This window comes from Beta vulgaris, chromosome 6 (genome assembly GCF_026745355.1).
Source record: "Beta vulgaris subsp. vulgaris cultivar EL10 chromosome 6, EL10.2, whole genome shotgun sequence".
Lineage (NCBI taxonomy): Eukaryota > Viridiplantae > Streptophyta > Magnoliopsida > Caryophyllales > Amaranthaceae > Beta > Beta vulgaris.
The window spans coordinates 67,068,883-67,096,637 of NC_079207.1; the positions used below are offsets into that span (position 1 = coordinate 67,068,883).

The following is a 27,755-nucleotide window of genomic DNA, read 5'->3' on the forward strand; positions in this document are numbered from 1 at the left end:
ATATTATCCAAGATGAACCTTCTTTGTGGCCACAAGGTGAAGAACCTTGAGTTTTGTGAGCACTGTGTGTTGGGTAAGCAACACAGGACTAAGTTTGGGAAGGGGCTGCACATAACTAAGGCGACGCTGGATTATATTCACTCAGATTGCTGGGGGCCTGCTCGGGTAGAAGGTATAGGAGGATTCAGTTATTTTGTGACTTTTATTGATGATTTCTCCAGGTACTGTTGGCTTTATTGTTTAAAGCATAAGGGAGAGGCTTTTAAGACTTTTGTGCAATGGAAAGTCTTAGTGGAAAATCAGACAGGAAAGAAGGTTAAGAGGCTACGTACGGATAATGGTTTAGAATTTGTTAATGATGAGTTCAATGAGCTTTGCAGGGACGCAGGGATAGTGAGACATCGCACTGTCAGGAAAACACCACAGCAGAATGGTGTTGCAGAGCGCATGAACCAGACTTTGCTAGAGAGAGTTCGATGCATGCTTTCTAATGCAGGGTTGACTAGGAAGTACTGGAGTGAAGCCGTGAAAACGGCATGTTATCTGATAAACCGTGGTCCTCATACAGGTATTGACTGCAAGGTACCTTATGAGGTATGGTCTGGGAGAAGTGCTAATTCTGGTTTGTTGTTTGTGTTTTTGGTTGTATGGTCTATTATCATGTGAATGAGGGTAAACTTGAACCAAGGGCTAAGAAGGGTTGTTTTTTGGGGTATGGAGATGGTGTGAAGGGTTACAGGATTTGGTCCCCATCAGAAGGGCGTGTTATACTTAGTAGAGATGTTACTTTTGATGAAAACACTATGTTTGTATCTGCTAACAAACCTGCAGGTGATACTGATGAGAGCACAGATGAAGGATCTGAGCAAGTAGTTGCTCCAGACCCTACTCCACAGGTTCGAACTCAGGGGAAGGATAATGAGGCTCCAGTGAGTTCTCCCATTGTGGAGACTAGTCAGAGGGATGTAGCTGTTGTTGATGAAACAGCTGATGTTGAGTCTGATCATGAGGAAACTGTTGTTGAAGGTCAGAAACGACCTAGGAAGAAGACGCAGAGACTGATTGAACAGATAGAGGGCAGGAATGTTCCTGGCCGAAACTGCTGTGTAGAGGAGATGATTGGTTATGCATTACATGTAGCTGAAGATATTGAGTCACCTGAGCCAATGTCCTACAAGGAAGCAGTTTCTAGTAACGAATCAGCTAAGTGGTTAGTTGCTATGAGTGAGGAGATGGAGTCTCTTCACAAGAACCAGACATGGGAACTAGTGAGGATACCACAGGGTCGTAAGGTGGTTGGTTGCAAGTGGGTTTTCAAGAGGAAAGAGGGAACTTCAGAGGGTGAAAGTGTCAGATATAAAGCCAGGCTAGTTGCAAAAGGGTTCAGTCAGAGGGAAGGGGTCGACTACAATGAGATTTTCTCGCCAGTGGTTCGTCATACTTCTATTAGAGTGTTATTAGCAATGGTAGCACATTTTGATCTGGAACTTGAGCAGTTAGATGTGAAAACAGCTTTCCTACATGGGGAGTTGGAGGAGGATATTCTGATGAGTCAACCAGAGGGGTTCGTTGTTCCAGGAAAAGAGAAGTTTGCTTGCAGTCTGAAGAAGTCCTTGTATGGACTTAAGCAGTCACCTAGACAGTGGTACAAGAGGTTTGACAGCTTCATGGTTGAGCATGGTTTTGACAGGAGTCCATATGATTGCTGTGTTTATCATAGCAAGGTGGAGGACGGTTCATATATTTACTTATTGTTATATGTTGATGACATGCTTATTGCAGCAAAGAAGAAGTCAGACGTGTTGAAGTTGAAGAAGCTTCTGAGTTCCGAGTTTGACATGAAAGATTTGGGAGCAGCAAAGAAGATTCTTGGCATGGAGATCTATAGGGATCATGGACGGAAGAAACTTTTCCTTTCTCAGAAAAGTTATATCTTGAAGGTACTTGACAGGTTTGGTATGAGTACTGCGAAATCTATTGATACTCCTGCTGCTGCAAATGCTCGTCTTTCTGTTGTGCTTTCTCCTCAATCTGATGAGGAAAAAGAGTATATGTCTAAGGTTCCGTATGCTAGTGCTGTTGGTAGTCTGATGTATGCTATGGTTTGCACTAGGCCAGACTTAGCACATGCTGTTAGTGTTGTGAGCAGGTTTATGACTCAACCAGGGAAGGAACACTGGCAGGCAGTGAAGCGGATTTTCCGCTACTTGAGAGGAACGGCAGATGTGGGTCTCATTTATGGGAATGATACTGAGTGTTTGGTGACCGGATATTCTGATTCGGACTATGCAGGTGATATAGACACTAGAAGATCGATGACTGGGTATGTATACACTCTAGGAGGTTCTGTGGTTAGTTGGAAGGCTACTTTGCAGTCTTCAGTGACTTTGTCTACTACGGAGGCTGAGTACATGGCTTTGACTGCTGCAGCAAAGGAGGGTATATGGTTACGTGGTTTGGTTAGTGATCTGGGTCTTCACCATGATCGTGCTATTGTGTATTGTGATAGCTTGAGTGCTATTTGTCTGCTAAGGATCAGGTGCACCATGATAGGACTAAACACATTGATGTAAGGTACCATTTTCTGAGGAGTGAGAAGAGGATAGTGGTGAAGAAAGTTGGGACTGCAGACAACCCAGCTGATATGTTCACCAAGCCAGTTCCAGTTCGCAAGTTCAAACATTGCTTGGACTTGTTGAACGTTGATAGTCACATTTGATCTTGTGAGAGGTTGTGCCTCAAGGTGGAGGCAATCCCGGCCCCGGGATAAAGTGGGCAAGCCCGGCATCGGGTTAAAGATGCAACTGCAGGAGGGGAAAGTGTATCTCGAGTACTGTTGAAGAGATACATGTTTGGTTGATTGTTTTGAGGTGGAGTTGTGTGGTAGATGCAAGTCAAGGTGGAGATTTGTGAAACGAGTGACTTGCGATCAGCGCGAGTGGTGCGCCCGCACCAAGTAAAGGTGCGCCCGCACCAGGGAGGGGTGCGCCCGCACACTCGTCACGACGGATTTTCAGTTGTTGAGGCAGAAGCAAATGGTGCGCCCGCACATTTGTCTGGTGCGCCCGCACCAGAAGCCGGTGCGCCCGCACCTATCGGGAATTCGGTTTTTTCCCGGTTTTCTGTTTCTCGTTTAATGAAGGGTTTAAATAGTGCCCTAATTGTACGCTTAGTTTTCAACCACAAATTAGAGAGAGAGATTGAGAGAAACACAATAGAGGAGATTAGAGAGAGTCTTTGAGATTCAATATCATTGAATCTTGCCTATTGTACTTGTAATCATCTCGTTCATAGTGGAACAATCTTTTCCCCTGCCTTGAGGACGTAGCTATCAAATTGATAGTGAACCTCGTTAAATCTTGTGTGTTCTTTATTCGCTTTCTTGAGTTTATTGCTTTGATAATCGCTTCCGTTGCAACATTTTTTGTATGTAATTGAGTTTTATTAGTGGAAAAGAGAGGAATGCATGAGAAAATAAGTGTCATGCTCATAACTCACAAGTTGTGTAAGGATGAATGAGTTTGTCTCCCATGACCTTTTTTTCATTTTCCGTTTATGTTCGACTCACATTTCCTCAATTTGATAAACAATTTCAAAATATATCCATTACGTACTTTTTAACAAATAAGTTAAAATAACATAAGATCATTCGAGGTGCGAAGCCATTTAACCCCACTTAAAATTTGATTTTTTTTTCATTATTTTAAATTAAAGTTGAGAATTTCAAAATTGTTTTATATTTTTTTTTTTTAAAAAAAAAAGAATTCTTTGCGCCAACTAAAATTACCAAATGATATTTTGATCTCTCTTATATAATACGTTGGATCCGCCACTGAGCTCATTCATCCCTTCACCTAAGTCTTAGTGTCCAAAATAAATGGGAAGAATGTCAATGGACATGAAATGCAATTTTGCAAATTTTGAAATACTATTCATCCACAACAGATATATACAAATGTATTCTTTTATCTTGATTTTGATACATACCAAATAGGCCTCTTTAGTTGTCTTGCTATCTTTGATAAGGTAATTAGTGACCCAAAAGCACTAAACACTTCTATAATTTGACATGTTCCATTGAACAATATTGGTGAACACTAAATAATCATGTTATTTTGCACCATGTACCTTCTTATGTGAATGGATAAATAAATCCATTACAATTACTCTCTATCCAACAATCTTCGCACCATTTGTTATGAAATATAAAAAGTTCATCAACTTTGACCATAAATTCCCACCATTTAAATTTACCGACATTAATGGTTAAATTCGCCTTAGAGACCATGCACAAAGACGAGGCCGACATATTAAGAGAAAGGGAGTAATTTATGATCTAATCAGAATCATTATCCAGCTTCAAATACAGTTTGGGTAGATTGGTACATTACACCCAAAGTAACATGAATAATGTATAAATTTTGATCCTGGAGCCCCTAGAAGTTGTTTTGTAGCCTTTAAGACAAACTGCGTTACAAAACAGTGTAAGAAGACCAATCGCTGAAACACATACAAGATGACACTGTAGGTCCAAAAAAATACTTGTTAAAGCGCGGTCTAGAGAAACGTTTTCATTGCCTTACACAGTTACACCCGAAAGTAACATGAACAATGTAAAAATTTTGTGTCCGTCCAGACACATACGCAAAAAGTATGCAGTTATTGTGATAAAATGAATACAGCCATGTCGCTAATACATCTTTCAAAACAAAACATAATACTGGGACATACATGTGCTTGAGCTACCTCCTGAATTATACTTAGAAGGAATTCCTTACAGTCTCTTATTTCAACAATTTTCCAAGAATTGGAGATATCCTGTATCATATGAGACAACACAACTGTCAATATTCAGCGGGAAAAGCAACAGCTAAAGCATTTGAGCAAACATTTCAAGTATCCTCAGCTAAGTTGGATAAAAGAAATTTGACATTTGATAGAGCGAAATAGAATAAAAGTATAAAACACACCTATCTCAATAGAATTGAGAAAATGTTTTCCACATCAAGAAGGGGACACTTATTTTACTCTTCAAATCTTCATACAAAAGACTAAATCTGAAATCACTTTTCCTAGTAGAGGGGACTGTGTTCTAAATTCCGTCAAGAAAATGCAGTGAGATACCTTTTCCTAATAAAGGTAGGAATCAATTACTCCCTCTGTTTTCTTTGTTCTAGCCACTTTTCGTTTATGGGTGTTATTTTGTTCTACCCAATTTTAATTTACCTAATCACACATCTCAACCTTCTTGCTCTACAAGCAAGACTATCTATCCACCCTTTTCTCGAAAGGGTCAAACCCCACATGTAACACTCTCTCACCTACTACCTACCTTGATCTTTTTAAACAACAGCAAATGGTTGGAATATAAAGAACCAATTAAGTAAAAAGAGAAGCGTATATGAAAAATAAATCCAACAGAAAAATGTTGCATATTAATAAACATTTACAGCACAACTAAGCAGTCTTAAATCACAATGGTTAATCTTATTCGACATGATTGTGTGCTTAAGGAAATTACTTACCGTATAAGTGGTCACTAAAGGCACTTACGCTTTCAAGATAAACAGCCCAAACATAATTTTAATAGTAAAGATCAATACAAAAAGGAAGGCTCGAACCTGCATGAGATGATTTAAGCAGCAGCCTCCAGTAGACCTCTTTTTTCGGCCTCTAACAACTCCTTGGCTGCATGATCTTTGATCCTTCTTTCTAGCTCAGGCCGGAAGTGCCTAATCAGACCCTGCACTGGCCATGCAGCAGCATCTCCCAAAGCACAAATGGTATGCCCCTCAATCTGCTTTGTTAACTCTTGAAGCATATCGATCTCTTCCAACTTTGCATTCCCAACTTTCATCCTCTCCATAATCATCCATAGCCATCCTGTTCCTTCCCTGCATGGAGTACATTGGCCACAGCTCTCGTGCTTGTAGAAATAAGATAGCCTTGCTATTGCGTCTACAACATCAGTTGATTTATCCATCACAATCACAGCAGCAGTCCCCAAACCTGATTGTACAGCCTTAAGGGCATCAAAATCCATCAGCACGTCATCACATAAGTGTTTGGGAAGCAAGGGAACTGAAGAGCCCCCCGGAATCACGGCAAGCAAATTGTCCCATCCACCTCTCACTCCACCACAGTGTCTCTCGATCAATTCCTTCAATGAAATGCTCATTTCCTCTTCAACCGTGCAAGGCTTGTTGACATGACCCGAAATGCAGAATAGCTTTGTCCCTGAATTGTTCTTCCTGCCAAAACTAGAAAACCATTCAGGTCCACGCCTTAGAATGGTGGGGGATACAGCAACTGTTTCCACATTTGTGACGGTTGTAGGGCATCCATAGAGTCCAGCATTAGCTGGGAAAGGAGGCTTCAATCTGGGTTTCCCTTGCTTCCCTTCGAGGCTCTCCAAAAGTGCAGTCTCTTCACCACATATATAGGCACCAGCACCATAATGGATATGAACATCAAAATCATAGCCAGATCCACATGCATTTTTTCCCAACAGTCCAGCTGCATAAGCTTCTTTCCTTGCTTTCTCCAGATTCAAGCGTTCGTTCACATATTCACCTCTTATATATATGTAAGCAGCACTGGCCCTCATTCCTACACCAGCAATTAGGCATCCCTCAAGCAATTTGTGGGGATCATGCCTCATAATTTCCCTGTCCTTACAGGTCCCAGGTTCACTTTCATCTGCATTGACAACAAGGTAAGAGGGACGACCATCAGATACTTTTGGCATGAACGACCACTTGAGGCCTGATGGAAAACCAGCGCCACCACGTCCACGAAGACCAGACTTCTTCATTTCATTGACTATCCAGTCAGTACCCTTCAAAACCAAATCCTTTGTTCTATGCCAATCGCCACGTTTCATAGCACCTTTGAGAAAGGGATCATGAATACCATACAAATTAGTGAATATACGATCCTCATCTTTTAGGCCACCAAAATGGGTTTTCTCTGGAGGAGGAGGAGGGGGTGGAGGCTGAGGTGTATTAGATGTCGATGCAGCCTGGGTGCTGAACAATCTGCTGTAGCCAGCACCCCAGATTTCATAGTGGCGCTGAAGCTGCCCGATTCTTTGAAGTTTGAGAATTCCCCTCAGGGGTGCCTGCTCAAAAAGATGTTTACAGTCAGGAGAAAAGGTCATGGAAGCTACTTATCATAGAGAAATCATTGCTTTAACAAGCAATTTAGACAGATAATATTGACAGAATGCTCTTGAGGAGACCATATGACAAACCACCAGATAGCCTCCATTAGCACGGTGTTCACCTTCACATCAATTCATTAAAAACTAGCTAATGAATAAGTAAAAGCTATGATATTCGGACTTGAAACAATGGGTCTACAATTCAGACATGGAAAATTAAAAATTTAGAGGTGTGTGGACACGGTTAAAACTTACCAAGTGCCCAAAGTAATGATCAAAACACGTAGACAACGATAAGTCCAGTTCTCATATATGCATAAATGAATAGAGGAGTATGCATTATCTTCACTTTGACCAAAATTGAAATATTCAAGAGTCAAGACCCATTGTATCATGTATCCTATAAAGGTACTCAGCTGAAACAAAGAGTCCGAACTCCAAACATGATAAAAAGGAAAAAGGAATTTGCAATCGATTTAATTAAAGTGGAAGGGGATAAATGAGCCGATCTGATTTCAAATTCAAGAAAGCATGCTGTTTTGTTCTAATGCGAACGGGAAGCACCACCATCATGAAGTGCCGTGATCCAATTGAACAAAGAAGAAAAAAGGTTTTGAGGGTTAAGCATCTTATCTAGAAAAAGGAATAAGAATGACATCTCCATGACCAAGACATTATCCTTTCAAGTCAAACTAAAAGCTACTCCTTTTCATTTCCATCAAAAAGAATCACTAATAGACTCATTTACTCTGATAAAAGAAACACCCCTACATCAGTTTGTAAGGTAGATACATGAAACTTCCACCAACACTCCACTTTACTGAGCTCATTTCTTACTTTTTACCAGTTGACTAACAAGATGCTGCCAACTCTACAACCAAATAACTGATAAGCACATGAGAATGCAAATCTTAAGGTTAACAAGTAACATCTATGCATTCGATACCACTTGCTAACATTATTGTCTAACGACTAAGTTCTGCAGAATTTTAATTGCAATATGTAAAGCTGCTGAAGAATATCAGCAAACCACACAAACACGTTATGAAAGATCCTATAGTTCCCTCGCATCACTTCAAATACTTACGTAGATTTCTTAAAGCTTCTCATGCCTAATCATTTTAACAATTCAACTTAATACACTCCGGCTACACCAAGGTAATATGGGCAACAATGACAAGGTCACCAGAGAAGAACAAACCCAAAGAATATCGTCTCCCTTCCTAATAAACATCCTATTTGCATCCTGCACTTAACTATTATCCATTTATTTGTTCCTTTCCAAATGATTAATGTAGCTCCAATTCGAACGAACCACAGATTATTATTACATAAAAACCACTCCTTGACGATCCTCAAGCAGTAAAAATCATAACTAGCACTAATCAAGACCCCTTTATTAACTCCTAAATAATATCCCAATTCCTACCTCACAAGATGAAACTACCCGCCTAAAAAATTCTAAAACATGTTAAATTTTCCCACTGAGCAGCTTGACCTAAAAATATTGATTAACCCAACTCAAATTCATTGATAACCCAACAAAAAAAGCAGGAAATTGCAGCTATTTCTCATCATCTTTAATATCCCACAATAAAAATATGATCAAAAATCTCATTTTTATCTATTATAACCGGGATAATCCCTAAAAAAAAAGCAGCAATTGATATTGACGGTCATCTATTGAACCCCAAAATACCTAAAACGAACAAAAATTGCATAAAATGAGCAAAAACGATGCGTTACAGAGAAAATTCATAGAAACCCATATTACATTACTCGATATCAAGATCCAAAGGCAACAAAAATATCCCAGAAAACTCAAATCAAACCATAAATCAAACTAAAAAAATGGAAATTGATGGAAGACAAACACAACAAAGTATCCAATAATAACAAAAGATTAACAAACTTTAAGAATTTTACTGTGATGAATTAGCGTACCATATTAGAAGCAAGAAATGAGAGCTTTTTTCTGGGGTATCGTCGATTCAGCAGATTTGACTGTGTTATTTTTTGGGGAATTTGAGGAGAGAGAAAGTGAGTGAGAAAAAATGAGAGAAATAAATGATCTGGTGTGAGCGGGTATGGATTATGAGACGTGGAATTGTGAGGGAAGTTTTGGTTTTGGGTGATTCAACGGTGGTGATTTAATGGTGGTGTGTTATGAACTTATGACTTATGATGTGATGATCAAGTGGTCCACGTAGGTTTGTAGTTTTGGGAACTTAAAGGTTCACTTGGATATTGGATTTGAGTCCATTGGGTTAATGGGCTACTATGGGTAGTTTTTATGGGGGCATGCCTCCCAAAAGGTAATGATGTGTTCAAACTTCAAAGGTTTTCTTGAGTAGGATGGAGATTGGCCCTCAAATTCAAAGGTAGTAGGGAGCTTGCATGTAAGACCCACCCGTCGAGGAGGGATTAAAGTCGGCCTTAGTAATTTGATAGCGTCGAGCGGGCCGTTGCAACATATGAAAGTTATGATGGGGATAATAGACTGATCTTCCAAACGGGTTCACATTGTCGAGAAGGTTTGGCACATCGATATTGGTTCTTTGTCACATGGGATGTAGGATGCTCCAAGGATAGGTTGTTCGTATATGGTAGGCTGGCCTTAAAGCATTGAGTGGACCTTTCTTGGTACGAGAGGTGAGGGAAGGACACACCTCTAGTGTACTAGTTATCGTGCTCACTGTAATTGTTGGATAGCTAAGTGTGAATCGAATAACTTGATCAAAGCATTTAAGTGGTTCCTATACTAAGATGAAGAGAGCCGCTGATAGCACATCTGAGGCGGCGACGTATTCTTTACCCCTTTAGGATTAGATGGCATCTATATATCGATACTCTATAGCCTTATTAGACAACCCTCTCTAGTTCTATCTAAAGGGCTAATAAGTCAAGCACAAAGAAAAGTATAGCTATAAGCCCTATTAAATAGAAACAATTTTTGGCAAAACTTAGAGGGTTGGACCAAAATTAGAGGTTTGATTAAAAATAGCTTCGCAACATCCATAACAAGAGCATAACAATATGCTACTTATGAAAGCCTTCTAGTTTGAGAGAAGGTTGGCTCAGTTGGTTAGAGCTTCCCTCCCGATTTTAATAGATGTTGGTATCGATTCTCATCAACACCAAAAAAAATAAAATTGAAAGCCTTCTAGACCTAACAAGCATACATCTACACACACATGGAGACCACAGGATGAAAGAGTTAGTAGAACAAAGTAAAGAAAATTGAAATTATTGTTTGCATGATTTGTAATTTTGTATCACTGTTTTCTTTTTTTCAACTTTTTCCTATGGGTTAAGTATGCAACTAAATAGACAATACTTTAACTTATTAATTAACAGATTAGATTGGTACAAAAATGATACAATAAAGAGAAATTTGTATCCAATAAAGAGAAGATAGACTTGGATGATGGATTATATATAATTTATGTAGACCCTCCTAAACATATCATTATCACATCTTGATTAGTGATTACAAAATGCATTTCAAATCATCGTAAAATATTAGAAATCATCAAGTGTTTTGATCCCACAACTCATGACCATGATGTTGCTGGACTAATTTGAGTTAGTGCTCATCTTTCATAAATAGAGAAGTGAACAAGAAGGAATTGATGTGGGGAAATAAATGGGGTATAGTGTTTTATCTTCCACTAATGTAATCATTCAAGTTCATATATTTATAATTAATTTTTATCTCATTATAAGCTTTTATTATTACAAATTTAAAATTTGAATATATGGTGCAATCAATAATTCTTTATTAAAAATAATTGATTTCAAAGATTATAAAGAAAAACTAACAAATTATACTTTCTCTATTTACTTTTACTCACAAGATGGGGGAGACACGAGAATAGAAATCAATAATGTTGAACTTGCAAGTAATTTGAGATTGCGATAAAAAAAAAGTGTTGCAAGTAGTAAGAGTAAACAAAGGAGTATTATGTTTTTAAAAAATGTAAATATGTTATATTGTAACTTTTTATCGACAAAAAGAGTGCAAATGTCAAATTAGGATTCTAGAACCAAAGTCTTTGTCATATGATCGAAGAAAAATTCTTAATTCTAATTATCAATACACCGATATCAATGAAATCTTATTCATCTATAGATAAAAAAAAATGTAATCATAATAAACAATATTCTCCTTAACTCAATCCAACCCATAAAATTCTGAACCATAATACTTGCTTACTTCCTAATATAAATCAAAACCTAAAAACCAAAATGATTACTACACAATTATTAAAAAAAAGACTCAAGATTATCTTAATTCCAAAGCAAAAGGTTCATTACAAAAAAAAGGCAAAAAGGTAATATAAGAGATAATGTTATCAAAAACCATACTTTAAAATATAAAACCATATAATTGACTCCCTATAGACATGTGGTAGCTCAATGCAATACCATCTCAAATTTTAAGACATAGTATAGGATCCGGATCCTTATTCCCAACAATATATTAAGGCATTCACTTCTGAACTGTTTAGCCTTATATCTAACCTCTGAAGCTGATACTACAGACTAATAGCTAGCAGGAATTAATCTTCGGACCAATTAACTTTCCTAATAAAAAAATTATATATATATATATATATATATATATTATATATATATATATATATATATATATATATATAATTGACTCCCCACCCTCCCAAAAATAATCACATGAGATATCCTTCTACTATTCACATCTAATATTTAATGGGTCCCATCATTTTAAAAAAAAAATTCCTCAACAAATAATTGTGTATCAACGACTCTGTGTAACGGCTAAAATGGAAGCTCAAACTCCAAATCTCTAAATTCCAACAATTACACTCTGCACACCCACTGTCTTTCAGACACTTAAGAGAGAGGAGAGAGAAAACACAACAATAAGGGGGGTAAATCAGTCATTTCACTTCTCAAACCCCCGCGAAAAAAATGCACGGAGTTCGAGTATACAACAATTCCTCCGGCAAGTTTCTCGCCGGAAAACAGATATTTCCGGTAACTTCCGGCGAAGTAGAAGCCGCATCACAGAAACTTATCGACGCTTCTCTCGCCGGAGATTCTAAACTCGCGGATGAACTCCTCGCGCACCCTTTCGTCGACGTTGATTTCGTTGGTACAGTCAATTTGAGGTCTATGAAAACTGAACTCGTTCCTAATGGTGAGTCGACTCACCGAGTTGTGTCCGAGTTTGAAGAGTTTCGTACTGATGTTACTGCCTTGTTTCTTGCTGCCCACTCTGGGAATCTCATCCTCGTCAGAAGGTTACTGGTAATATGATTATTGTTATTACAGAGTAGTTTTTAAGCTTTTTGTCTTGCTTTTTTTACGCGTTAAAAGTTCATAATAATCTCTGCAGTTCAGTTTTTCTCCGTTCTTTTGGACTGGGACTAATTTTAACTTTTTGTGCTGATTTTTTAAGCTTCATTATTACTTTGTAATTGATTTATTAAGATCTTTACAGGTTTTTTTGTAGAGTAATTTAATTTTCGCGGCTTTAATAGATGTTTTTTAAATTTTTTAATCTTTTTTTTTTGATAATTTTGTTGTTATTAGTAAGAAATTAATTATGAGGTCAAGTGTAGTAAAAACAAAGAAATTAGATTTGATTTCTAGTTTTTAAGCATTTCTTTGTGAAATAGAAGCTTTTTTTTCTGGTAATTTTGTTGTTATTATTCAAGAAATTGTTTATAATGTGAAGTGTAAAAAATTGAAATTGGATTTTAAGCATTACTTTGTGGAATATTGTTTGAAAATGGAGTATAATTGTATAAATATACTGTCTATTAAGATAGTGAATCTATTTTTTTTTTTTAGTGGTATTCAATTGTTGAGCTATGAATTTGGTCTTGATTTTAAGCTTTTTTGTCTTGCTTTTTTTACTGGTTTGTGTATGATATGTGGATTTGTGAGCAAAGAAAAAAACTTTTTGTGCAGATTTCTGAAGCTTCAATATCACTTTGAAATGATTGATAAAGATCTTTACAGTAATATAATTTTCGCGGCTTTAATAGAAGCTATAATTTGTTTTTTAAAAATCTATGAGTGTTCTTTCTTTTTTTTTTCAGGTAATTTTGTTGTTACTACTTTAGAAATTGATTATAAGGTGAAATGTAAAAAAATGAAATTAGATTTAAATTCTAATTTTTAAGCATCTTTTTGTGCAAATTTTGTTTGGAAATGGAGTATTAAGATTGTGAATTATAAATTTTTTAATTTTTTGTTTTCTGCATTTTAACAGTCATTTTGGCTCGTAGCAAGTAATTTACTAATATACAAGACAAAATATTCTTTCTTTGGTTGAGGTCTGATTTAGTAGTACTAATTACTAAAAATGAAAATTTACCGTTTTTGCATTAAATTGTAACAAATTTTTGTCTTGTAGGAACAATCTCTGGCTTTATCTTGAGCTACATATTAGTACTATTAGTTTCTGGGTGGGTAACATGTGGAATAGAATGATTTTTGTTTCTGTTTCTTAGCTGTTCTATGTAATTTTCAGTAATCTTATGTCGCTTGCACTAGTTCACTGTGTCGAAAGACGTGTATATGTCCGACTTGGCTATTTTATGAGAAAGTTCCACGATTTTACTCCAAAAAAAGTGTCCAAGTCTCCATGCTGTATGCAGACTGCAGTACCCAAATGTCATATCGTTGAGGGTTAAACATGGATACTTGACGTGAAATGAAGTATCTAAGTATTAGTTTCAGTACCAGTCTTCGAAAATGCTTCGTCTCTAACTTCTCGTCTCTCTACAGTTCCATTGACTTGCTATTACTAGTACTGTGTAAATATGGTCCATGAGTAGCAGTAGTTGTTGTCATTGCTGTTGTAATTTGGTAATTTGGTTAAGAAATGAGAAGTGAAATTTCCAGAAGGTGGTTAGTTGAAATCATACGCCGTGCTGAATGGTAGGACATCAGACCAAGAAAAAGTATTTTCTGCTAGATAATGCATGATTTGGATCTAGATCTCGTTTGATTTCTTAAAATAAGATTTGATCTTTGGTTGAAAGTGCTAAACTTGTCTAGTTAAACAAAAAGATGCTTTCTTACAAGAAAGAGAATGTGTGTGAGATAGTGGATAATTATAAATCTTTATCCTTGAAGGACTTATGCCAGTATCCTGTTTGATTGGCATTGTTTATTATCACTATTTTTCACTGAATCAGAAAGATAATTTTGTAAAAGGACTTAAAGAGTGAGACTAAATGTAGAATAGTTCTCATTAAAAAGTTGAGAAACGGAAGATTTTGTATATCCACTGACTGTCCCCCCCGCATCTAATCCTCTTTATTTGTTCAGCTGAATTTGTTCTTTTTTTTATCCATATGTGTCACGAAAGGAGTATAAAGTACAAAGAAGGAGAGGAGGGATTTGAACTTGTGACCAAAGTTTCACAGCACCATCTTAACCACTAGGCCAAAACATCCTTGGTGGCTGAACTTGTTCTTCATTTAGCCTTTTTTCTTGTAAACATGTGTTGTATATGTAATTAAATTGACGACATAGAAGTTTTTAACTTTTCGGTGTTGCATCATGTCAGCTATTGCCTATTGGGTGCTTAGATTGGCGAATGTTAGGAACTTTAAAGGAGCTAAACGTGCAAGTTTTTATAACAAATTCCTGCAAATAATGCTGAGTTTTATGGGAAAATGACAGAGTTTTAGGGCTGATGTGAACAAGAAGCTCTTCCGTGGCTATGCAACAACGGCAGCTGTACGAAGTGGCCATGTTGAAATCCTTGAAGATTTATTAAAAGTTGGGGTGTCTCAGCCAGCATGTGAGGAGGCATTATTGGAGGCATGCTACGTGGGGCGGCCAAGGCATGCAGAGCTACTCTTAGGATCTAACATTATCAGCGCACAAGTTGCTGTTCATGCCCTTGTCACTGCTTGCTGCAGAGGCTTTCTTGATGTTGTTCAGGTGTTGATTAAGGTAAGTGCCTTCTCTTCTGATGAATGATCGTTTTGGTGTCTCGTCATATATTTGAAGCTTTGATATTTCTCTTGTTGGCCTCAATGGCTCCTTGGCAAATCATAAGCTACTGGCCGGAATGTGCTATATGTCGAATAGCACTCTTGAAATGCAATGTTTAAGAGAAAAGTTTCTTAGAGCTCCTTGTGGGAACTCCAAGAACTTGGACAATATAAAAGGATATTAAAACTAAGATACCTACTCGAAAGCTTCTACTGCAATCTCAAAAGCCATAATTAACTATCTAATTAATAATTATGATCTTCTATGCTATATACGCTAACACTTCAGCAATAAGCCACAGAGGCAGCTTGGGCTAATTATACGTACCATTACTATACAGTTCTAGATCTGCTTTCGTGAATCCTTCTTTTGTTAAATGCAGGGTGGGGTGGATGCTAATGCAATGGATCGCATGTTGCTACTGTCATCCAAGCCATATCTGCACTTGAATGTTGACTGTAACGCAATTGTTGGAGCCATAGTTAGCAGACAAACTGCTGTTGTTGAATTGCTGCTAAGGGTGAGTATCTTGTGGAATACTATACTTCAAATAAATGTAGTTGCATGTTACTCGAACTTGGGTACTCACACGTGTAAGTGTCATACTCGGCTATATTTTCCATGATTTGATCCAAAATAAAGTGTCAAAGTCCATGTTGGAGTGTCAAGAATCTAATACGGGTACTTGAGGTAAAATGAAGAGTCCGAGTAACATACTACTTCACTTGTTTTGGAATCAGACTCCTATTAATCAGTATGCCAATAACAACATTCACCTGTCACAGGAGGGTGTCCGGACAGATATTAAAGTCAAGTTAGGTGCATGGTCATGGGACCCAGCAACACGAGAGGAGTGTAGAGTAGGTGCCGGACTAGCTGAACCTTACAACATCGCTTGGTGTGCAGTTGAGTACTTTGAAGAAACTGGTAGTATCTTGCGCTTGCTCCTTCAACATCTCTCTCCTAACACACCTCACCTTGGAAGGACCCTTATCTACCATGCTATCATATGCAACAATGCACAAGCGCTTGATGTGCTGTTGAATTGTGGTGCAGATGTAGAATTTCCTCTTAGAACAAGTCAGAAAACTGAAATCCGTCCTATACATTTGGCTGCACGCCGTGGGGAAGTGGAAATTCTTTGGCGCCTGATAACTGCTGGTTGCAGTCTCAACTCCAAAACCAGTGAAGGAGAGACTGCAGTTATGATATGCACTAGATACAAGCACAAGGAGTGTCTTAAAGCGCTAGCCTCAGCAGGTGCTGATTTTGGTCTGGTAAATGTGGCTGGCGAATCTGCCAGCGCCATAGCAGGGTCCACTATGTGGACATTAGGATTCCAGCAGATAATCCTCGAGGTGATTAGATCTGGGAAAGTAGTCAAATCTAGTAACTCTGCTGTATTTTCTTCAATCCTGTTTGTGGTTCGATCCAATGAAATTCAAGCACTGAAAATCCTTACAAAACAACCAGGAGTTGCTCTTGATGACCAGGATGAAAATGGGTTTACTGCAGCTATGGTAGCTGCAGCAAGTGGTCAGGTGGAGGCTTTCCGTCTGCTGGTATATTCGGGAGCTGATGTTTCAGTAAGCAATAAGTATGGAGAAACAGCTTTTACCTTGTCAGAAGCGAGCTGTAACCGAGAAGTTTTTGAGAAGATAACGCTGGATTATGCCCTTGAAAACGGAAGTCATAGGCCTGCTAGTTCCTATGCTTTGCATTGTGCAGCACGACAAGGGGACTTAGCTTCCGTTCGAAGGCTGACAAGCATGGGGTACGATGTTAATGCTGTTGACGGTGATGGGTACACCCCATTGATGTTAGCAGCTAAGGAAGGCTATGGAAGCACTTGCCAATTTCTGATCTCTCGAGGTGCAAAATGTGAGATTGAGAATGAAAGACACGAGACGGCACTTTCACTATCAAGGAAGAATGGCGTGGGGAATGAAGCCGAGCATGTGATACTCGATGAATTGGCACGAATTCTAGTTTTATGTGGTACAAGGGTGAAGAAGCACACTAAGGAAGGCAAAGGAGCTCCACACTGGAAGAAACTGAAGATGTTCAGGTCAACTGGGGTGCTGCACTGGGGTAAGTCTGGAAAGAGGAATGTGATTTGTCGGGCAGCTGACGTGGGTCCCAGTGCGACGTTTCTTGAAAACCGACCAAAGACATGCCGCGATAAGCAGTTGGGGATGTTCCACGTAGTGACTACTAGAAACAGAGAAGTACATTTTATCTGTGACGGTGGAATGGAGGTGGCCAAGTTGTGGGTAAGAGGGATAAAACTAGTGACAAGAGAAGCCATTTTCGGGAAGACGACACTCCGAGCTATATTCAATCAGGAGTTTGGGAGTTAATGGTAACGTTAAGGTAGAAAAGTTTCTAAGAAGATATCCTCATTCTTATGTATTGCTAGCTGTGTTTCATTGGGCCTTGTAAACTGATGATCTTTCTGTACCCTAAAGAAAAAGGGGCAATATTGATCTTCAGTTGCACGGTTTGACAACTTGATGTAGCTAGTGAATGAAGATATGGTGAAACGAAATGATTAAAGCACAAGAAGGGTATATTGAGCATGTTGGCATCAAATAGTTACCTTGTTCCTCAACTTGATTTTTTGATCATTAATTATGCATGGGATCGAAATATTCGGAAAATACTGAGCTAAGATTATTAAAACTCAAAATCACTTTTAATCTGACAAAAATCGACATAGCTCATTCTAGGCAAAAAAAAAAATTATCGTAAAGATTTAATTTGTGTATTTTGATGTTTAATTTGCGTATCTTACAAAAAAAAAAAACCCTATTATCGTATGACATCCCATATATTGCTACTGCTACATGCCTACATCCCACCAGGCCACCATAAAAGGTGAAAATTTGACCTTTTTCATTGAAAATCATAGAACAAACAAATTGTGATACATTATGAAAGTACATTATGCTTTATTGGTTATTAACGTCCCAAAGAAACATCCCTTAGAGATTAAACTCGGCATTTGGAGCAGATGGACTAAAGGAGGTATAATTCCAGCATCAGTGACAGCCTGCATCTACAAATGACATAAGATCATTATTTTTCTAGTTTCGAAGCGAAAACGAATAAAGCTGCATTTTCAATTATCATTGCCAAACAGACTTTCAAGTTCCAACAAACCAGACTAAAAACATTGTGAACTCATCCAAAAGATAATATCATGGTCTATAAGTAGTAACTGACCTGTGACTACTAATCTGTCCTTTTATCTTCTGAACTGATTTGGAAACGGCCCATTGGCCATTAGCTTCCTTCTTGAAACTCTTTTCTAGAAATGGCCCAAGGAAGTGCCGATTTCACAGAGGGACTATTTCTCCGACTTTACTGATAGCATCATTTTTCCTTTCGACAAAATAAAGGAATAAATCAATAACGCAGGATCTCAAGTTGAGAAACAAAAAGGATTGCTCAAAAAAAAATTCATTTGATCACGAATCGATCTTCATTGAAAAATCCTACTTTTACATCTTAAATTAGAACAGGATAAACAGTACAACACTCCATAAATTAGATGGTTAACAGATCTTCTAATGTAAAGTATCTTTTCTAAATGGGATCAGTTAACAAGTACATATGGCAAATCCATAGAAACTCAAAAGCTACACAACGAACAAGCCAATTGTTTGGAGGAGTTCTCCAAGCACAAGTTATTCAGAAAGCGTGGAAAAAGAAACTTGTATACAGAGCACAAATTACACCTCTGTATTATACATTTGCTTACAATTCCCTCCATCTTAGGGGCATCATAGTACCAAAACTCCAAACCGACTTTGTTGAAACTTGAGTTTAAACTATTATTGGATTGATTTCACAACATAGATTTTGAAATGCTTCCTCTGATTTTTAGTAGTCACAACATTTGTTTTTTTCCATGGTCTCCCATCAGTCCCATGCACAACTTAACAATCAATACTTTCACAACTTTATAGTAAAAATCATGAAAACTTAATGATTTGAAAATTAGAAAAAAAAAAAAAAAAAAACCAAGAAGATCTCACAAGAATATCAGTGAAAACAAAAACTATGTTCAAAGTTTGTGAAATTTCAGTCTCTAAAAGAAAATGTTTCAGCCAATAAAAAACCGGGAAGTATATAGCTATCAAATAATCTGGACAGTTTACATCCAATTCAATACTGGAAATCATGCACCATACTTAGAAGCAGCACCAACCTGAGTCTGAACGTCACCACCAGCAACAATAAACCAATAACACAAAGTGCAGTGATAAGACTTAACTGCAAGTCGAATGTAAAAAGACAGAACATAGAACACGAAGAGTACACGCTCCACAAGTTAAAAGCAGATGGCAGCCTCAATACAGCTTGGATCTTGCCACTGCCATCAGAAAGATGTGAAGATGCCCATAAGCAATTAAGCATCAAGTAAAGTTACTTGGGAATACGAGGGTCGATTGCTATAATAGTGAAAGACAAAGGTCAAAAAAACTTGATGCCTTACTTGGTAGTAAGTACATCTACTCAAGCCCTATTGAACTGAATGAATAACCAACTCTCTCCTTCAGTCATAAACTTAACTACTATGCAGCAGCCTATACACAACAAACAATGGTAAGTTCACCAAGAAGTTCATTAACTCACCACTAATTTATCAGAACACAAATCCAAGGTCTATCTTTTTCGTATAGTTCAGAGAAATAACCACGCCAACATAAATTCTCCAAACTCTGAACTACAATCTATAATCAACTGCCAATTTTTATGTCTCAGATCAGAAAAAAAGGAGCTCTTACATAAAAAAAAAAAAAAAAAACTATAACCAAGTTTTACCTACTTCAGGAATAATGTGCTTGGAACCAGATGGCAATCTCTCACCCAATGGCTACTTCTTCCCTTTACGGGCAAGAAAACGGTCTCGAGCTGCCTGAATCTTACTATCACGGTCAGCAGGCGACTCAACATCCTTAGCTTCCTTCTTCAACACATCTTGAACCTTTCCTGAAGTATCATCCTCAAGATCACTCATGCCCCCACTGAGTTTGTTAATATCAAGATTCTCAAGCTTCTTCAAGATGGGGGAGATCCATTGCATCTCTACAGCACATACATTCCGCATGAATGGACTAGACGTTGTTATCAACTCATGGAACACCACATAATTCGGAAGCATTCCATCCTCATCGGGTAGTAACACAGATGATGGGTGTACCTTAACAAGCTGAGACTTCAACCCAAGTGTTCTGTACCCATTATGGCGCATCATTCTTTCAGCAAGCTGATTAGCGTAACCAACACAGAGTGCCCTCCTCAAGTTTCTATAACTCAGTTTTCTTTCTCTAGAGCTATGTCTCCCGTGAACTTCCATTGGACATTTTGCCATCTTCTGCATTATTTGACATAACTGTCCACGGACGTCCTTGACAAATGACATCCCTCTTATCTGCAATCCATACTCTTTGCACCATTCGAGATCATAGTTTGTTTCACTCCAAAACTCATAAATCTGGAGCAGCTGTATATGATCACCCAAACCATCTCCATCCGGAAGCTTCAAAGGAGTATGCTTCCGTTTCTTTTCAGACCCTTTTACGAAACTAGGAAGCAGAGAAGTTTCAGCCGATAACATAGCAGCGATAGTCAAAGCCTGCGAAAGGCTTCCATTCTCATTAGCCGCTATCAAAGTCCTCGACAATGAAGGCTCCAATGGAAGCTCAGACATAGTTCGCCCAACACTTGTTATCAATCCATCCTCATCAATAGCATCAATAAGGTACAATTGCCTAAGTGCATCACCTAAAGATCCGTAAGAAGGCGGGTCTAGAAAATCAAACTTAAGAATATCAATGCCAGGAAGGTCCAATGTTTTCAAATACAAAACACTCCCACCAAGCGAGGTTCTCTGTATCTCAGGAACCGCGGCCTCCATAAACTCATCTTTATACACCACATAAGGATACAACCTATAGCATTTCCCGGGGCGTGTTCTCCCAGCACGCCCCGCTCGTTGATTAGCCTGCACTCTACTAATCTTAACAACATCCAAAGAATACATTCCAGTAGAAGGATTATACTGTCTTTGCTTAACATAACCAGAATCAATAACATACACAACTCCATCAACAGTTAAAGAAGTCTCAGCAATATTAGTCGCAACAATAAATCTCCTACAATTCGGCGGAGGAGGGCTAAAAACACGCACCTGTAACTCAGGGGGCAATGACCCATGAAGTGGATGAATCACAGCATCCATCACAGAACCTTCTTCCAAACTCCGAACTCGATCTTCGAGCTTCTTAACCAATTTCTCAATATCTTCTTGACCTGTCATGAATATCAATATATCCCCTTCAGGCTCTTTAACATGAATGTCAATGGCCACCTTCAACGCGGCATCTACATAAGATCTGAATCCTCCACCACCACCATCATCATCCATCCTGTAAATCACCTCGACAGGAAACAGTTTCCCGGGTACATTTAAAACAGGACACCCGTTAAAAAATGCGGATACCTTCTCTCCTTCAAGTGTAGCAGAAGTAATCAAAACCCTAAAACCCGAAGAACCTCGAATATCAACCAATCTTTTTACAAGACCCATTAATATGTCCATGTTTAAGCTCCTTTCATGGGCTTCATCTAGAATGATGACGGAATAAGAGCGAAGTTCTGGGTCGGATAAACTCTCTCTTAGAAGAACACCATCAGTTACGTATTTGATTCGAGTTTGGGGTGAAGTTCGATCTTCGAATCGGATGGCGTAGCCGACTTGTTGGCCGAGTGGTACGGCCATTTCTTGGGAAACGCGACGGGAGACGGAGACGGCGGCGACACGGCGAGGTTGAGTGACGCAGATTGTGCCGGAATTAGCGTAGCCATGGCGGAAGAGGATTTGAGAAAGTTGGGTGCTTTTGCCTGAACCTGTTTCTCCGATTAAGACGGTGACGATGTTTTTGTTTACTGTGTCGATGATTTTGTCTTCGAATTGAAGGATTGGGAGTTTTTCCATTTGATGTTAGGTAGTGAGCTCACTCAAGTACTGAGCTTTAGAGACTTGCAGTTGTAGAGTATATAATAAGAGTGAGCCCATTGGATGATCTACAAACTAGATCATGAGGAGCGAGGGAGAAAAATATTATAAAGAATTAAGAGAGAGAAAAAAAGAGGAGAGAGAGAAGGATTAGATCATTACAATGATCTATCATTGTTGCATCATAGTTAAAACTCATGAAAGAGAATAATTGGTAGGCCCCATATATGGTGAGTTGGCAACAATCTAATGGCATTAAAAAAATCAATCTAATGTTTAAAAAGCCCAAAATTGTAGATCATCCATTGTGGGTAAAAAAAGCATAAAAACTAATGATAGATCATAAGTGAGGTGGAAGAGAGAGAAAACATTAAAATAATTGATGATTCAAATTTTTGGATCAACCATTGGGTGTCAAAAACAAATCCGACCCATGGTCCACCTGCATCCGATCTGTTGCGGTCCGATATACTTCCTCCGTTTCAGAATAAGTGAAAAATATAGAAAGTACACACATGTCAAGAAATAGAGACAGAAAGTTGGAACCATGATACAGTAGAGTGATGAAACAAATAGGTTATGGTCTAGAAATGACAATATCCAGTGGATACCATCCGCTCCACCCGGTTTATTAAGTGGGTGAAAAACCCAGTTTAAACGGATGATAGTCGGGTGACGGATAATCGGGTGATGGATGCGAGTCGGGTTCGGATGATATTTTTTCATCCATCACCCGACACATCATCCGTTTATCACCCGATCCGTCATCCGTTTACCACCAATTTGTCACCCGTTTAAAGTAAAAAATATATAATTCTTTTAATTTTTGACTTTTTCATTTTTACAGCTTTATTAATCTATAGCCCAAAAGTTACACAATGATAATATAAGTACATAAATGTTAATAATGTGGATTAGGGTTAGTTTGGAGACGATTTTACATAGTAAGTAGAATTATATAAACGGATTAGTGGTTCTTGTTAGTAATATTTCTTTCTTCTCCTAATACTATTTGATTTCACCCGATCCATCTGTTTAACCCGGTTACAAATGGATGGATGGATTCTGGTGGAGATGGATGCGGGTGGAGTGGGTCACTGTGGGTGGATGCAGGTGACGCTCCACCCGCCCTGAACCCGGTCCATTTACATCTCTATTATGGTCTCTTCTAACTTTTTGGTGGTATATATGTAATAAAAATGAGTCTTTTTTTTACCATTTAGAGCTTGGTTTCACTTATTATATACAAAAATGAGGGAAGTGTTTCACTTATTGAGAAACGGGGGAAGTAATTAGCTTTTCCAATTGATCCATTTCAATACGCAATCAACCCAACCGAGTTATACTTGAGCATATCAGAACCATATACAATTTGTTATTGACCCAAATTTAATCTGAACCCAATTAGATTTGAATACCAAAATTAAAACTCAATTTGTAGCCGACTTAAAGTCAACCTGAACTTAAGTAGACTCGAGAAAACTCATTTAAACCCAACCCATTGTTATCTGACTCATGTCAATCCAGCCCATTATCGGCTCGGCATTATCAATCAAATATGTTTTGCTCATGATTTTAGTTCATGTTCTTATAAATACTTCCATATAAGATATTGAAAATTTGTTACTAATAAAATCTCTGGAGATATTTGATAATATGATTCAATTAACATTGGACAAGTCTATTAACTTGTCCATTTATATATTTCTCGCATTGTCGTGCACACAGATGTGCTGATCGAACTTCGATCGATATCGATAATGTCTAGAAATGAATGATATATATGGGTTATTTAGGCTAAGAAAAAATATTTCAAAAAAGAGAGATTTTATGAATTGTTAAAGTCTCTCAGAACTCCTCTTAGCAATTGAAAAAGCTTATGTCTTTGAGATCAATCTTCAGATTTGGTCTTAGATGGCAAATTGACAATGGGTCCAAGATCAATTTTTAGCATGATAATTGGGTTTCTTCATACTAAGATAATTCACAACCCTTTTTATTATTTGTTCGCATGTATCCGCGGTAGCATTCAACAAATGCCCCTTGATTTTACCTGTTTCGGCTTGTGCTTTATAAATAGCTTCGACACAAAATAGGAAACGGTTTCTCCAACGCATGAATGGTTGAGAGTTCACGTTCTCATCATCTTTGGTAAAATTGCTAGAGTCACCACAGACCCTCATTAATATAGGTTTCCTGAATGTCAGAGTGCCTTATTTCATCAGCACTATATCATATATCTATCTATACTATTTACTCCATCCGTCCCATAATATAGTGCCAATCTCATTTTTGGTGGGTCAAACTTTAAAATCTTTCACCGAATATTCTCATTTGTATATATAAAAAAACATATTCATGTGGGATCTTGTTAGATTCGTCTCAATGTATAGTTTCATAATATCAACTTTTTATATTTTTTATTAATACAGAATTGAAGATATTAAAGGTCAAAGTTACGTCTTAGAGACCGTGTAAAGAAGAAACAAACACTATATTATGGGACGGAGGGAGTAGTATCTAAGTATGTGGCTCATAAAGCTTTGACAATTTTTTTGACTTCAATACCTGTCACTTAGGATTGCTATCAAAGAATTATCCGTCCAGTCCAGACGGTCCAGAGTACACTCAGTAGTGGACAAATCTGTCCTGCTTCCCCAGTTTATAATCATAAGGTTACATGAAGAAGAAGCTTTTTTCCCTTCTCCACTGGGTAGAAGTAGAATCATTTGAACTGGTGAGCGATGAGCCAATTTATTTTCGACCCTAAGAAGGTCCATTTGTAGGGAGAACCAAGAAGTGAGTGCAAAGAAAATCCTCCACCAAGCTGATTATACAAAGTGCATAAATTACTAATTTTAACATAAAAGCTTCTGAGATCACAAGCAACAATCATTATAGGGCATTACACAAACAATTCATCAATGACCATCATAATATAAAGAGTTTTTTGCGGGGATATATCAGAGTAATAGGACATTTTGTGGGGATATACTTCACTAATTTTTTTTTGTGTGGAGATATACCAAGCTAAATTTAAGTTTTGTTAAAATGTACCAAAAACATTAAATCCAGCAAGAAAGTCAAATTTCCGTCCTTTGAATTAGTAGGAACTTGCGAGTGAGCTACAAAGTGACAGTGTATAAGTCGGAGGGAAATGAATGTAATAGAAGCATTTGAATATCACGCACTATAAAAAGACTAATTAAAGCAATTCAAAGGCCGAAATTTTAACTTTCTCGCCAAAAAAAAAGAAATTAATGAGGTATAATATCCCCACAAAATGATCTATTACCCTAATACATCCCCGCAAAAAACTCTAATATAAACCAATAAACCATCATAGTATAGTATAGTATAGTTAATAGTATACTATCGGGTCAACTTCAAGAACAAACTTTTTAATGATCAAAATAGCTAGCTACACAGGAGAAAAAGTGTACAGAATTTGGAAAAAAAAAAAAAAACTAACAAACATATCATATACTACCTCTGTTTTTATTTAGTTGCAACGTTTTGACTTTCACGCTTGCCAATGTACAATTTCAAATCGTTTTATCTCTAATTGTATGTAAGTAAAAATTATAAAAATTTGATATTATGAAAGCTTACATCGAAACGAATCAAACAAGACCCCACATGACTATATTTTGTTTAACATATAAATCAATAAATGTGGTCAAATAAGAGAACATGAATAGTGCAATTTGTCAAACGTTGCAACTAAAAAAGAACGGAGGTAGTATAATAGCATAGCATCAATTAAGTTGGTGAAATGTATATATGGAGCCTGGAGGTGAGTCAAACAGCAAGTTTGCAGATATCTTCATATGCGACCTTGTGAAGCACCCGACCTTGGTATATACACTTATCCAATTGCACCTTGGCACAAAAATTGAAGGTATCAACATCAAGCAGCCTAGCATTGCATCCACAATATGAGCCATTAACAATCCTAACTAGACCACTGATATGAGGAAGCACAGTCTGAAGTTGATCTTGATTAATCCGAACAATATGATCATTGTGTGTATCTGTATCTAGCATCTGAATTTCACCAATGTAGTTATCTAACACCTTCTTTACAACCCCTTTCTTGTTATACAATCCCTTTTCTTCCCATACTTTGCTTATTACCTTCACAACAATTCCCTCACACAACCAGTATGCTTTCCTGTTGTTCTTTGTATCTTTCACCTCCTCAGAGTCTTCCTTCCCCTTCATCTTATTCGTTTCTTTTCTCCGTGGCGGCGCCAACCCAAACCGGAATGCAATCTTCTTGTGCTTGTCTGGTAATTCACAATCAACACTCTTCTCAATCTCAATCTCCATAGGGATAGGAACAGCAACAGAAGTTGCGCGATTAATTTGTTTCGCAATTTCCTTGTCATGCTTATGTTCCTCCATCAGTTTGGACTTGAATCTCTTACTCTTATCATTATGATAAGTGATAAACCACCCTGATCCTCCACATGAGTGAGTTTTGTCAACCTTACACTTTCCTGTCTCACCCAAATACACAACAAATTCTGTCAAAGAAAGCCACTTAGTAGCGTTCATATGAACATGATATGGATCAGAGATATACTCGTTGTAAACTACCGTCGCTGCAACACGGCTAAATCCATGACTCTGCTTCAAGTGCCCAAGAAAAGAATCCTCGAATTTCTGGGAATACTCTTCGATGAATTTGTCAGGATTTTCGCCAAATAATTGCATCTGACGCAGATGACTGTCGCTCGTAGTATGACACTTGAAACCATTCTCATCTCTACATTGCTTCGAGCATAATTCACAGTAGAATTTCAGCTTTAGCAAACCTTTAGCTTTTACTCTCTTCGACATTGCCTTTCCTTCCATCTTTGAGAATGATCTAGCATAGCATATATAAGAAATCTAAAGGGTATTGATAACTGATGGAGAATATATTGTCCTTAATATATTCTCTACCAATTCCGATATAGTTTGGAATTTGGATTCCTAACCAAGATAGGAATTATACAAATGTTTTCTCATCAATTGATAGAGAATTCTAGAGTAGTTTCTTTAATAATCGATTCCGAATTGGTAGAGAATTTAGGATAACAGTATATTGTATATAGGAATTGGTAGAGAATTATACAAATAATAGAATAATAGTTTATCTCTATTCATGCAAAAAAAAAAAAAAAAAGTAATTTAGGATAATAGTACAAGGGAATTCAAGAGGTTATTGTGTCGAGGGACCACAATCGGGTACCCGGTAGAATTTCATAAACCTGGATCCAGACCCGGACCCCATAGGTATTAAAAATCTGGAATTGGAACCGGTCCAACTGGGTCCTAAAATTTTGGACCCAGACCCGGAATCGCTGGGTACTAGGTACCCAGTGGTAAGTTTAACAACATATTAAGATGGGCCAATTGAACTATAAAATTTTTTTAAAAAATAAATTAAATGGGCCTAAAAGCTTACTAAGTACTAATGTTTTACTTAACAATTATTATCCTATTACAAGCATATTCTTATGCTATCAAATATCATTCATCTCCATTCTCCCAATTCAGCACCTCACTGTTTGGATATGA

At 37.6% G+C, this 27,755-nt stretch overlaps 4 protein-coding genes across 10 annotated transcripts; 1 reads left to right on the forward strand and 3 right to left on the reverse strand.

The window, feature by feature from the left end:
• Window positions 1–4,558: 4,558 nt before the first annotated feature.
• LOC104897610 (NADH dehydrogenase [ubiquinone] flavoprotein 1, mitochondrial) lies at window positions 4,559–9,274 on the reverse strand. The gene is made up of 3 exons (XM_010684534.3): window positions 9,107–9,274; window positions 5,622–7,120; window positions 4,559–4,818 (listed from the first exon to the last, which is right to left on the reverse strand). The coding sequence occupies exons 1-2, from the start codon at window positions 9,107–9,109 to the stop codon at window positions 5,636–5,638; spliced, it is 1,488 nt and encodes a 495-aa protein (XP_010682836.2). The 5' UTR covers window positions 9,110–9,274; the 3' UTR covers window positions 4,559–4,818; window positions 5,622–5,635.
• Window positions 9,275–11,849: 2,575 nt separating this feature from the next.
• Window positions 11,850–17,754, forward strand: LOC104897611 (uncharacterized). Its single transcript, XM_010684535.4, has 4 exons — window positions 11,850–12,451; window positions 14,843–15,118; window positions 15,543–15,680; window positions 15,946–17,754. The coding sequence occupies exons 1-4, from the start codon at window positions 12,113–12,115 to the stop codon at window positions 17,518–17,520; spliced, it is 2,328 nt and encodes a 775-aa protein (XP_010682837.2). The 5' UTR covers window positions 11,850–12,112; the 3' UTR covers window positions 17,521–17,754.
• Window positions 17,755–18,031: 277 nt separating this feature from the next.
• Window positions 18,032–22,239, reverse strand: LOC104897612 (probable pre-mRNA-splicing factor ATP-dependent RNA helicase DEAH4). Of its 7 annotated transcripts, XR_008969761.1 has the most exons (5): window positions 19,995–22,239; window positions 19,662–19,752; window positions 19,374–19,538; window positions 18,386–18,544; window positions 18,032–18,218 (listed from the first exon to the last, which is right to left on the reverse strand). XR_008969761.1 is itself a non-coding variant. In XM_057395464.1 (2 exons), the coding sequence occupies exon 1, from the start codon at window positions 22,164–22,166 to the stop codon at window positions 20,043–20,045; it is 2,124 nt and encodes a 707-aa protein (XP_057251447.1). In that variant the 5' UTR covers window positions 22,167–22,239; the 3' UTR covers window positions 19,373–19,752; window positions 19,995–20,042. The 7 variants fall into 7 exon arrangements, 1 of the variants encoding a protein (XP_057251447.1); XR_008969762.1 differs by lacking the exon at window positions 19,662–19,752; XR_008969760.1 differs by having other exon boundaries at window positions 19,374–19,752.
• A 2,984-nt stretch (window positions 22,240–25,223) lies between these two features.
• LOC104897712 (KIN17-like protein) lies at window positions 25,224–27,733 on the reverse strand. The gene has a single exon (XM_048647349.2). The coding sequence runs from the start codon at window positions 27,045–27,047 to the stop codon at window positions 25,989–25,991; it is 1,059 nt and encodes a 352-aa protein (XP_048503306.1). The 5' UTR covers window positions 27,048–27,733; the 3' UTR covers window positions 25,224–25,988.
• Between the last annotated feature and the right edge of the window lie 22 nt (window positions 27,734–27,755).